Source organism: Lynx canadensis, chromosome C1 (assembly GCF_007474595.2).
Source record: "Lynx canadensis isolate LIC74 chromosome C1, mLynCan4.pri.v2, whole genome shotgun sequence".
In the NCBI taxonomy this organism is placed as follows: Eukaryota; Metazoa; Chordata; class Mammalia; order Carnivora; family Felidae; genus Lynx; species Lynx canadensis.
Window position 1 is genome coordinate 91,921,678 of NC_044310.1, and position 13,766 is coordinate 91,935,443.

General features: G+C 39.1%; 1 protein-coding gene across 2 annotated transcripts in view; it reads right to left on the reverse strand.

Moving 5' to 3' along the window:
• Positions 1 to 1,939: 1,939 nt before the first annotated feature.
• SLC25A24 (solute carrier family 25 member 24) overlaps positions 1,940 to 13,766 on the reverse strand; it is a 53,323-nt gene continuing 41,496 nt past the window's right edge. The window contains exons 7-10 of one of the 2 annotated variants that reach the window (XM_030325485.1): positions 13,359 to 13,466; positions 11,496 to 11,663; positions 6,678 to 6,828; positions 1,940 to 4,020 (exon numbers count right to left, since the gene is read on the reverse strand). In XM_030325485.1, coding sequence (XP_030181345.1) covers positions 3,836 to 4,020; positions 6,678 to 6,828; positions 11,496 to 11,663; positions 13,359 to 13,466 — 612 coding nt within the window. In that variant the 3' untranslated portion in view covers positions 1,940 to 3,835. The remainder of the gene's footprint in view (positions 4,021 to 6,677; positions 6,829 to 11,495; positions 11,664 to 13,358; positions 13,467 to 13,766) is intronic. The other variant, XM_030325486.1, reaches the window with a different exon arrangement.

Sequence of the window (13,766 nt, forward strand, 5' to 3'; positions counted from 1 at the left end):
GCTGCATGGCTTACACCCTCCCCTCCCCCCTTGCTCACTCGGCTGCACTGCACCTGTGGCCTGTATCTGCATTCCCTCTGCTTGGAATTCCCTCCCCAGATATTGGTATGACCCATTCCCAGACCTCCATTGTGTCCCTACTCAAAAAGCACCTTCTGGGCCAGGCCTTCTCTATCTCAAATTACGGCCCCAACCCCAACACTGCCTTCTGTGCTTACACCATCAGACATATTACTTATTTTACTCTGTGAATTTCTTGTCTGTCTCTTCCTTCCAGGTGATCTCCATGAGGAAAGGTGCTGCGTCTTCTGTTCAATGCTGTGTCCTCAGCCGCTGAAAGTGACTGGCACAAAGTAGTGTTTAATAAATACTGAAATTAAAAATGACACATAAGTTCTTATGGAATAAGATGCCCAAGTGGCCCAGGCTTGAGGTCCTTCTTTCACAGAAAACCATGCTGCAGTGGCTGTGGCTGAGCATCTGAGTTCATGGCCATGGGACCCAGTGACAACCAGGGAACATGCGCATCTGGTAAAAAAAAACAAAAACAAAAACAACACACACACACACACACACACACACACTCACAGAAGAAAAACAACTTTCCCACCAGCCAGAGGGCTGTGAATAGGCATCTTCAATCGCACTGTGGCCAGAGGGCAGCGGTGGGTCCAGGCTGGGGCAGCTTGGACTTCAGCACAGCTCTGGGCTGCACTGGAGGGAGAACGTGGCAGGGCATGCTCTCCCAGAGAGCAGTCTAAAGGAGTTCAGTCCACCCCACCCTAATCCCAACAAGGGAACACAGCAAAGCAGGAGAGAAGGGTTGCTGCTTGCTCCTCCCCACAAATATCAATACTCCTGTGGTGCACATCGAAAGAAAGAAAGAAAGAAAGAAAGAAAAGAAAGAAAGAAAGAAAGAAAGAAAGAAAGAAAGAAAGAAAGAAAAAGAAAAAAAAAGAAAAGAAGAGAAAAAAGAAAAGAAGAGAAAAGAAAAGAAAATTCCATAAGAACAAAAGGGCAAGTAAAATTCCTATCTGGAGAGAAGTAAACCAGGACATACTTTTATACATGTGTCCTGATATAAAGCTCAAAGTATAAAATAGCATAAAATATGATCCCTGTTTACATGAAGCTTCTCTTGATGTGGATACAAGGTTGAGAAGTAAATGCAGCAGCATTTTTCTAACCAAGGGTTCCTGAAAACAGAGGAGGGTTCATATGTTTATTCTTGGAGTCTGAGTGGCATCTGAGTTGGAGCACAGAAATGTCTTTGCAGTCTTATATTATTTTATTTTTTAAAATCAAATTTTGTATTTAATTGTAATCTGCACTGTAAAAAAGTGTTTTAATCACCACTAAACTTACTTAGCTTTGCTTCCCACAGCTTGAAGACAAACTGATACTCCACCAAGATGTGTCAAGAAGTCCTATGATTTTGGGGGCACCTGGGTAGCTTAGTCAGTTGAGCGTCTGACTCTTGATTTGGCTCAGGTCATGATCTCATGTTTCATGAGATCGAGTTCCTACAAGTTTGAGCCCCTGCATCTGGCTCTGTGCTGACAGTGCAGAGCCTGCTTGGGATTCTCCCTCTCCCTCTCTCTCTGCCCTTACCCTGCTCTCTCACTCTCTCTCTCTCACAAAAAAAAAAAAAAAAAAAAAAAAAGGCATCCCATGATTTTGAATTCTCCTTGACACCATGAACCCCCAGGGGTGTAACCCTAACTAATAAATGTGGGATTTGGACATCATGAAAAACATCTTATGCCAAAATGTATGACATTAACAACAATTGCTGTGGCTGTTCAGGAAAATATTTGCAGACTATATGGAGTCAGATGTGAAAAGTATCAGTCAAACTGCTGCCAGTGATAGAAGCTGTGTAACACAGCCATTTTTTTTTTCGTTTTTGCCTATTTTTTAAAAATGAGGAAACAAATCATTTTTAAAACAAACATATATATTTTTTAATAGAAATGCAAAGTACATATGCAATAATACCAGAAATAAACATCTTCAACTCTGGGCTCTTTTCAAAAGACACAAGATCATTTTTTCAAAAGATACATGATGCACAGATAAACCACATTCATACCTTACAATGTTAAATAGCAAACAATTTAAATTCATAATGAACAATGACTATTTTTCAGTAGCTTAAAATTTTAGTTATTCATCCCATAATTCTTATGAGTAAAAAAATAAAAAGCTAATCATGTACCTTAATATTGTCATTTATGAATTACTCCAAAGTACAAACAACCCTGAAGATAGAGTTCCATGCTTATCATGGGTATTATAAAAATACCAAGACATTTATCAGGCATAACTAATGTATTAAAAGCTATATTTTAGAATATGTTTCACAAACACAGCTCCAACATTTCTCTTTTGTTCAAAAAATATAAGAGGTAGGTTCAAATAAATGCCTATTATGTCACTAGATTTTCACAAAAAAATGTTGGCAATTGATAACCGAAATCTCTAGAAATCAAACTACATTAAAAAGCTACAGAATAACTTCAACTAATAAATATTTGTCTAAGTCTTAATCACACAAATAAAAAAAGATGATTGCCTACAAAAATGCCTTTAGTAAAATAAAAATATGCCATCAATCTTACAAATTTTCTACATCATAATGTGTTCCTAAAACTTGGCACAAGGGAGAATATGAATGTATATGTTTATAAATTGAGCCTTTCATTTAAACATAGGTACCTAACATATAATATTAATATACACTACTATTAAAATGCACTATTCTCCCAGGGTTGCACTGCCCAAGTTGAGAATTGTAGGTTCAAACAAATTCAACACTGAGGGGGAAATGAAGATGTCATTCACCCATGATCAACCTACTTGACATAATTAAGAAATGTTCGATTACCAAGAATGCTCCCTAGAAGCCTTCCTGACTAAAAGAGAATCTGATTCAAGTAGGAAACAAAGGAGGACAAAGATAAGACAGCTGTTCTGCAGATGCTGATATAGGTAAAAGGTTGTGCTTCCTGGTGCTTTTCAAAGCAATGACAGAATAAATAGAATCTTTCAAATAAGTTGCCTTGCATTGAAAATTTAACAGCAATACACTGGCAATCAGTGTGTCACTCCAGGAACCAAATAACAGTGCAAGGAAAATGGAAAGGGGCACATTGAAGTAAATACTGTTTCATCACTTCTCCTTATACAAAAAATGTAAATGGACTAGAGTTATTTGCATGCCCTGGAATTCTGCCACTTCAGTTCATTCTCATTCAGCTTAAAGAAACACAGTGATATAAGCCCTATACTTACTTGGCTGCTGTAAGGTATGTTTTCATGCAATGATTTTCTATTAATGGTTCTACAAGGAAATTTTAAGAAGTCTACAAAGACATTCAAAATACATTAAACAACTTAAATTTCAAGGTTTTCTGATCATTTTGTTTTTTAGAAAAAGACATTTAAGTATTAAGGAACTGGCATAAACTTGAACCAACCAAAATAAAGATTAGTAATTTATAATTACCACACAAAACACATTTAATTAAAGCAATACACTTTTCAGATTTAGGACTCAGGGCATAGCTTTGTCGAAAGGCACTAATATGAAAAGATAAAATACAATTTTGTGGCCTTTTCAAAATTGTGTGAGCTTATCAAAACTATGATTTTTAACATTTCTGTATATATAAAATTGAGCCCAAATATTTGAAGTAATCATTGATATGCTCTTCCTTTTTGTGACAAATATATGGTTTCTTTTGCCATAGACCTGTAATTCTAGGTGGTAAAAGTCACTCCAGAGGACTGATGAAAATTTCAATAATCACCCTAAAGCAAAAATTTCAACATGTCATTTCTGGGTTACTCTTAAAGTTTGCTTCATATTTTCATAAACCACATAACTGATGCCCACAGCAGGGAGCACCTTCATGAAGTTTGGGGTGATGCCTCTGTAAAGTCCTGGTATTCCTTCTTTGGAAATTATTCGTCGAAAGAGGCCAACCATGTTCATTTGTTTGGTTCCTTCTATCATGGCTAGGAAAAGAAGAAATAAAGAAAGAAGCAAGGCTAATTTAATATTCAAATATGTTTTATTTGTGACTCTGAATGATATTCTAGAATATATAAAGTATCCCTTTATATATAAATCTCCTTGCATGGCACCTAATAGTGAGTTCCATAATTACGGTAACAATGGTAACAACAGTTATTAGTTCAGTAATTGCTATGTGTTAGATACTGGCTTTATTACTTTATATACCAATCCTGCAAGGTAAGTATCATACCTATTTTATAAATGAGGAATTGGAGGTTTAGGAAGATGGAGAAACTTGGCCTAATATACTTAGCCAGCAAGTGGCGGGGAGCTAACAGTAGACAGTCTTTCTGACTCCAAAGTTCACACACTTTCTACCACCCCACACTGCCATGGCCAGCCCTCCTCATTAACCAAGCACTGAAAAGAGAGTAGATCAATCCTTGGAATTAAGGGGAGCATGGGAACACTTTGAGGAGCTTAAGAAAATGTAGGGTTCCTGGGCCTTGAAAATGGCCTCAAGAGTCAAGAAAGGGAGGAAGAGAAAGCCCATGCTGCTGACACCACAAAGAAAAGTGAGGGAACATGGGGGCACTACATGGGGACTGCTGATGTGGTTATTACACAAAGGGTATCCAGCGCTGGAGGTGAGTGAGGCAGGGGTGGGGAAATGGAGAGGAGGAGAAAAAATAAAGTGGGGCCAGATTACTAAAGGCTTTGAAATTCCCACTAAGAACTTGGGAATTTATTCTGAGGACACTGAAGAGTCACAAAGATTTCTGAACAGGAATCAAGTGAACAGACCTTGACTTTAAAAACAACAGATCTGGGTGCCTGGCCAGCTCAGTTGGAGGAGCGTGTGACTCCTGAGTCTGGGGTTTGAGTCTGAGCCCCGTTTTGAGTGTAGCGATTACTTAAAAATAAAATCTTTAAAAAAAGAAACATAGGTCTATCAGCCACGAGAGGACTGGATTGGAGTTGGCAGATGGGAGAGGGGGACTTGTCAGATGAAGGTTTCAATCAGACTGGCTGGGTTTGAAGTCTAGCTCCACTATTTACCAATGTATAACCTTATGGAAGTTACTTTATCTCTTTTTGCCCCAGTTATTCACCTATAAAATACAGATAATACTAGTATCAATCCCAAAGATGGTTGTGATGGTTAAATGAGCGAATACAAATGAAATATTTAGTTACTACTTTCCATTTTTCTCTCCAGGCATATGATTTTCTTTCAGCTCCTCAAACGGACCCCATTTTCTCCTGCCTCAGTGCCTTCACATATGCTTTTCCTCAGGCTGTAAGGCTCTTTCTTTTCTACCTCACCCCACCTTTGACCAGCTAACTTCCACCTGTCTTTCCAGGTTGAACTTAAATGACAATGTCCTCTGGCTCCCAAGTAAGGTTAGAGCCCCTTGCTCTGTACTCCCCTGACAAAGGGGAGGTGATTTAACAAGTTTGTTTACTTGCTGCCTGTGTGTCTTTTCCACTCCACAATGGCAGGGACCACATCTGACTTGTGGACTGCTCTAACCCTAGCATCTGGCAGAGTGTCCAGCACCTGACAATGGCTCTGAAAGTATTGGTTACTTAACGAGTGACCACTTGGTTGGGGGCAGTGGGGTGGTTGGCACTTGGAGGAGAGACTGGGAATAGAGCTGTAGATACCCAGGAGGTACGTTTAAAGAAATGATAGTAGGTGAGTGAGACTGGCCAGCAAAGAGCAAAAAAAGGAAAGAAAGGCACAGGCTACATACTTTAAATAGCAATAAAAGCCAGCAAATCTTTTAAGAATAGAGAATAATCAATAAGATGGTAGAAAAGCCAGGGGACACAGTATAATCAAAGCCAAGGGAGAGGATAGGGTCACAATGAGGAGGGATCCCATAGTTCAAAAGTTGTAGGGTCCAATAAGAGCAAACAATTCCAGCCACCATTTACCAACAATTTGCCAAAGGCCAGGTGCTTTACATATATTGTTGCCAATTCTCACAACAATGCACAGTTCTCATTCCCATTTACAGATGAGTAAAGGAAAATCCAAAGAGGTTTGGGGCAAAGAGGAAAATCCAAAGAGGTCTGAACCCAAATCCGTCTAGATACTTAAGCTTATATACTCTTAAAACATGCATTCTCAATATGGGCAAAACCAAATCTCACTGTTTACCCATAAAATGCAGATATACACAGAGTACATGTGCAGTGTATTTGTGATATTAAAATTTCATGAAGAGGGAGTGATTAGGAAAATAATTTATGAAAGGGTTCCCTAGGGAGGCAGTAATGAAAAAAATAAATAAATAAAGCTTGTGAAATACTATCTGAAAAGCATATTCTGCTACCTCAGAAGAACCTGAAGCTCCAAAAGCATGTTGCTGGTAGAGTACTTTTATCAGCATCATTCATCCATCAAAAACTCACCTTGAGGGGCACCTGGGTGGCTCAGTCAGTTAAGCGTCTGACTGTTAATTTCAGCTCAGGTCACGATCTCACGGTAGTGGGATTGAGCCCCACATCGGGCTCTGTGCTGAGCGTGAAGTCTGCTTGGGATTCTCTCTCTTCCTCTCCCTCTGTCCTTTCCCTACTCATGCACACGTATGCATGCATGCATGCACTCTCTCAAAATAAATAAATAAAAACATTAAAAAAAACTCACCTTGGGCCTGCATGCGTGTTTTCACCAAAGCCAAGGGGTAGCTGGCCAACTGACCGCAAGTACTAGATACGATGCCACATCCCAGCAACACGATGACTCCAGGGTTTACAGAGTCTTTGGCATAATTATCCAGCCAGTAGGACTTCAAGAGCTGCCAGAGAAACAGAAGAGAAGAAAAACAGTGAACAACTAACATTACAACTGCTTTCGCTCAACATGAACATTTTCACAGACACCCTCATCCTTATGAGAGACAGGCCGCACATCTGTGAGATCAGGTAACACATTCCCAGCAGCGGCAGTCACTGGAAGAGGCAGCAGCTCCGCACACAGGTGTGGTAGCCACTGGGGATTCAGAACACATGAGCTTTGCACAGGTTGCTCCTTTTCTTCTGAACAAATGTTAAGATCAACAGCACTCCAAATGTAGGACCTCAAGCACATTTCCAATGGTATTAATAAAAACAATGTAATTCTACTAACTGCATCTAATTGTGTACTTTACATACATGTTATTTCATTTAGTCCTTTCCCTGATGTGGAGCTATTCTTCCAATTTTAGAATGAGGAAAATGAGTCTCAGTGGAGTTATTTTTAACAAGAGTGCAGAATCAAGTGTACTGATCCCCCGGCCATGCCTTTTTCCCTGTCATCCTATATCCTTGTAATTCCATTAGAAGGTGGTAATTTAGAGTAACTGTATAAAACACATATGCTAACCTACTTTTTAAATATACAATATTTTAAGTATAAGAATCTATGCACATACGTGGGAAAATTACTGTTATGGTAGCACAAGCATAGTAATACACTACTTAAAGCAATCTAAGGATTCAGTGCAATCCCTACTCAAATCCCAAAGATATTTTTTGAAGAAAAAGAGAAAACTACCCTAAAATTCATATGGAATCTCAAGAGACCCCAACGGCCAAAATAACCTTAGAAAAAAAGAATAAACTTGGAGGCCTCATACTCCCTTATTTGAATAAATACTACAAAGCAACAGTAGTCAGATGGTGTGGTACTGCCGTAAAGACAGATATATAGATCAATGGAACAAAAACAGAGAGCCCAGAAATAAATTGTTGAATATACGGCCAAATGATCATCAGCAAGGATGCCAAGACTACATACTGGAGAAAGAACAGTCTCTTTAACAAATGGTGTGGGAAAAACTGAATATCCACATGCAAAAAATAAAGTTGGACCTTTACCTTACACCATGTACAAAAGTTAACTCAAAATGGATTAAAGACCCAAACATAAGACCTAATACTATAAAACTTCTAGGAGAAAACACAGGTTAAATGTTTCAGGATACTGAATTCAGCAATGATTTCTTGGACATGATGTCAAAAGCACGGGCAACAAAAGCAAAAATAGATAAATGAATTTCACCAATTTAAAATCTTCTGTGCAGCAAAGGAAACAATCAGCAGGTGAAAAGGCAATCTACGGAATGGGAGAATATATTTGCAAACCACACAACTGATAAGGATTAACACCCAAAATATATAAAGAACTCCTATAACTCCACAATTAAAAAAATTAAAAATGGGTAAAGGCAACAGATATATGAAAAGATGCTCAACATCACTAATCATCAGGGAAATACAAATCAAAACCATAATGAGATATCACTTTATACCTGTCAGAATGGAATAAAAAAGACAAGAAATAACAAGTGTTGGTGAGGATGTGGAGCAAAAGGAACCTTCATGCACCATTAGTAGGAATGCCAATTGGTATGGCCACTGTGGAAAACAGTACAGAGGTTTCTTGAAAAAATAAAAGTGGAACAACCATATCATCCAGCAATACCACTACTGGGTATTTACCCAAGGAAAATGAAAAGACTAATTCAAAAAGATATATGTACCCGTATGTTTACTGCAGCATTATCTATAATAGCTAAGATATGGAAGCAACCTAAGTGTCCATGGACAGATAAATGGATAGAACAGATATGCTGTGTGTGTGTTCATGTGCATGTGCATATACACATATATATACATTCATACATACACACACATACAATGGAATATTACTCAGCCATAAAAAATAAGATCTTGCCATTTGCAACAACATGAATGGACTTAGAGAGTATTATGAGGGTATTAAGTGAAATAAGTCATACAGAGAAAGACCCTTACCACATGATTTCATTTATATGTAGAATCTAAAAAGCAAAACAAATGAAAAAAAAACAACAAAAAAAGGCAGATACAGACTTTTTAATGTTTATTTATTTATTCTGAGAAAGAGTGCACGAGCAGGAAGGAGCAAAGAGAGAGAGAGGAGAGAGAGAATCAGAGAATCCCAAGCAGGCTCCACGCTGTCAGCTTACAGCCTGACACAGGGCTCGATCCCACAAACTGTGAAATCATGACCTGAGCCAAAATCAAGAGTTGGCAGTTCAACTGACTGAGCCACCCAGGTGCGCAGAAACAGACTCTCAAATACAGAGAACAAACTGATAGTTGTAAAAGGGTGGAGGATTGGGGGATGGGCAAAATGGATGAAGAGGAGTGGGAAGCACAGTATGGAATAAATAAGTCACAAGGATGAAAGGTACAGCATAGGCAGTATAGCCAATGGTATTATAATAGTGTTGTATGGTGACAGATGACAGGTGACACTACTGGTGAACATAACAAACAGAGTTGTCAAATCACCATGTTGTATACCTACAATTAGCATAACATTGTGTATCAACTATACTTCAACAAAATTGGCAAAAATTTGGATAGACATTTCTCCAAAAATATATATAAATGGACAGTAAATGTATGAAAAGATCTTCAACATCGCTTATCATCTGAGAAATGAAAGTCAAAAGCATAATGAGACACTGCCTCATCTCTGTTAGGATGGCCACTATTTAAAAAAAACAAACAGGGGCACCTGGGTGGGTCAGTTGGTTGAGCATCTGACTTCGGCTCAGGTCATGATCTTGCAGTTGACAAGTTTGAGCCCCACATTGGGCTCTGTGCTGACAGCTCAGACCCTGGACCCTACTTCAGATTCTGTGTCTCCCTCTCTCCCCCCCTCCCCCGCTCATGCTCTATCTCTCTCTATCACAAAAATAAATATAAATGTTAAAAAAATTAAATAAGTAAAATAAACAGAAGCTATCAAGTGTTAGCAAGGATATAGAAAAATTAGAATTCTTGTGTACTGTTGGTAGGAATGAAATAGGGTATAACCATGGAAACCAGTTTGACAGTTCCTCAAAAAGCTTAACATAGAATTACCATAGGACCAGCAATTCTATGCCTCAGTATATACCCAAAGGAATTGAAAGCAGAGACTTGACAAGATACCTGTACCCCAATGTTCACTGTAGCATTATTCATAATAGCCAAAAAACAGAAATGAGCCAAGTATCCACCAACAGATGAACAGATAAGCAAGATGTGGTATATACATACGATGGAATCTTATTCAGCCAATAGGAGTGAAGTTCTGATACGCTACAACATGGATGAACCCTGAAAACATTATACTAAATGAAATAAGCCAGACAAAAAGGGACATGAGTCCCTTGTAGAATACATGATTCTACTTGTATGAAATAACTAGAATAGGCAAATTCATATAGACAGAAAGTAGATTAGAGGTGACCCGGGGCTGGGAGGAGGGGAGAGTGGGGAGTTATTTCATAACAGATACAGAGTTTATGTTTGGGATTATGAAAAAAACACTGGAAATAGTGGGGATGGAACACAGTACTGTGAATGTAATTAATATCCCTGAATTATAATACCCTTAAGGATGGTTAAAAATGACAAATTTTATGTTACATACATTTTACCACAATTTTAAATTAAATTTTAAATTCTAAAGGCTACTGAACTATACACTTTATATGAATGAAATGTATGGCATGTAAATTATATCCTAATAAATTTGTTTAGAAAAAAAGGTAAAGTCCTCTAAGAAAACATTCATTACACATGCCACCCTTCCTCTCAGCTATAGGTGGGGTCCCTTCCAAATGCGCCCAGGCTTATTTCTATCACAGCACAGCTAACCACACTATGCTTTAGTAGTCTGCCTATCTCCCCGACCAGAACTTCAGTTTTTCAAAGGCAAAAACTGAAACTGTTTGTCAGATTCATAAATTATTAAACGGTTCAATGGCAGAGTTGACCCAAGATTTGTAGTCTAAGTTGTCTTTTCAGTACCAGGGGTGAATCTGTGCCATATACACCAGTCTCTCAGCTTTATCAATGTCAGATTTTAACAAATCAAAGAAAATGCGCCCTTCTTGCTTATTTTGTCTCCCCTCAAAAAAAAAAAAATCCTTAATACCATCTTCTCAGCTGAATAACTATACTTGAATGTGAGTTTGCTCACTTCATTAATAAAAATAATTTGCAGGGAGAGGCACCTGGGCGGCTCAGTCGGTTACTAAGCTTCCAACTCTTGATTTCAGTTCAGGTCATGATCTCACAGGTTTGTGAGTTCAAGCCCAAGTCTGCACTATCAGTGCAGAGCATGCTTGGGATTCTCTCTTTCCCTCTCTCTCTATGCCCCTCCCCTGCTCATGCAGTCTCTTTCAAAATAAATAAATAAACATTAAAAATTTTTTTAAAAATAATTCCCAGGGAGATCTGATACAAAGGTGACCACAGGCATATGGGGTCTTATATTCAAGGTACTTGAAAAAAAATGATTAAATAACACAGCCCTGAATCTGCTTCTGGTCACAAACTGTTTCCTGGTATATATGTGCTTCTTTATATGAAGTCAAATTCTAACAATAGGAACTATATTAACTACATTTTCAGATTTAAAACATGGCTGCAAACTCACCTCATACACAGCAAGATCTATACCTGCATAAGGTACGATGCCTAATAAATTGGGAATATAACCTTTGTAAAAAGCTCCCACGCCTTCATGTTTCAAAATCTTCTTGGCACAATCAAATATTCCATAATATTGTCCAGTTTTGCCTACAGCCAGCCTGGTTTTTATAACCTAGTTATAAAAGAATATAACAAAATGTTATTATTTATATTAAGTCCATCATGGAATTCAAAGTATTTTACAGAGAACAAATACCCAGCACATAGTGTCCCTCAAATGACTGTCTAGTTTGTTGATGTGTTATCCCTCACATAGCATGACTAGTGAAGGGCTAAGATGACACCCAAGAGGACCTATTTACTTTAAAGAGGATCTGAATGAGGGCAGTGGCAGAGGAAATAGAAAATAATTTACAGAGGTCTTAAAATTAGATATGGAGAGTAAGGGAAATGGTAGCACAAAGGATGATCCCAGTGTTTCTAGCTTGAACACAGGAGGGAGGCAGCAGAGAAGTGGGAAACTGATGCTATTAACTGAGATGGAGGCTATAAGAGGAAGACTATGTATTCCGTTAGGATATTTTTAAGGGGTTATGGGAAATAATATGAATAACCATATTAAGATGCTTGCAAGGAAAGCTGTATTAATATGCATAGCACAAAGGTGAAAATGAAGGGTATTTTTTGCTTAGATCTTATTATATGCTGAAAACCCCTTTGTCATACCAATAAAGATAGCCACATCTGTAATATTATTTTCGCTCTAAAGCAAGAGTTGGCAAACTTTTCCTGCAAAGGCCTCATGGTAAATATTTCATTCTTTGCAGCCCTAAAATATCAGGTCTGTTGCATATTTTTTTAACCTCCTTTTAAAAATGTATAAAATCATTCTTAGCTCAAGGGCTATACACAGTATTACACAGGTACATGGTTTGCCAACCCCAGGCTCTAATGATAGGATGTCTAGTTAGGACTACCATTACCTAGTCGAATCTTGAGGTTCCATTATTAAATGTATGGTACAGAACCTCTTTGGAGGGAAATGGGTGCTATAATTCTTATCAACACTGTGGCAGCCAGCCTCCAAGAGGGGCCCCAACTATCCCTGCCTCCTTGTGTTCACACGGTGTGTAGTCCCCTCCCACGCTCCACCAGGGCTGGTCTGTGTGACCAACAGAATATGGCAGAAATGACAGAAGATTGCAGCTTCCATCCTAAGTGCTGGCTAAAACATTCTCTCCCTCTCTCTCTCTCTCATATCACCAACTTGGAGAAAACAGCTACATGTTGTGGGGGTACTCAAACAGCCTATGGAGAGGTCCCTGCGATAAGGAACTGATATCTCCAGCTAATAAACAGGGAGGCCCAGCAACAAACATGTGAGCAAGCTTGGAGGCAGACTCATCTGCAGGTGAACTCTGTGGTGGCTGCGACCCTGACCCACACCTTGACTCTAGGCTCAGAGAAACCCTGGGCCAACGGCACCCGACTAAGCTACTCCCAGACTCCTGACCCACAGAAATCCTGAGATAATAAATGCCCATTTTAAACTGCTAATTTGGGGGGCACCTGGGTGGCTCAGTCGGTTACGCATCCGACTTTGGCTCAGGTCATGATCTCACGGTCCCTGAGTTCTAGCCCCACATCGGGCTCTGTGCTGACAACTCAGAGCCTGGAGCCTGCTTCAGATTCTGTGTCTCCTTCTCTCTCTCCCCCTCCCCTGCTCATGCTCTGTCTCTCTCTGTCTCAAAAATAAATAAAAACATTTAAAAAAATTTAAACTGCTAATTTGGGGGTAACTTGTTACCCAACAGTAGATAATTAAACAAATAGCACCCACACAGTCAGACTTCAGAGTGGTACTTACCTCCATAGGATAAATAATAGTCTGTGCAGTTGCCCCAGCCAAGGAACCAGAAATAAATCTGTCAAAGATTCCTATTTTTTGTCCTTCCACAGTAAGCAACTTCTTGTACTGTATAAATACATATTTAAATGTATATTAATACCTGCTATAGACTGAATCATGTCTCCCCCTCCCAAAAAATTCTTATGTTGAAGCTGTAACCACCACTGTGATGATACATGGAGATGGGGCCTCTGGGAGATAAACTGGAGTTAGATGAGGTCATGAGGGTGGGGCTCTTTTAAGCGGCCAACTTCGGCTCAGGTCATGATCTCTCGGTCCGTGAGTTCTAGCCCCGCGTCGGGCTCTGTGCTAACAGCTCAGAGCCTGAAGCCTGCTTCAGATTCTGTGTCTCCCTCTCTCTGACTC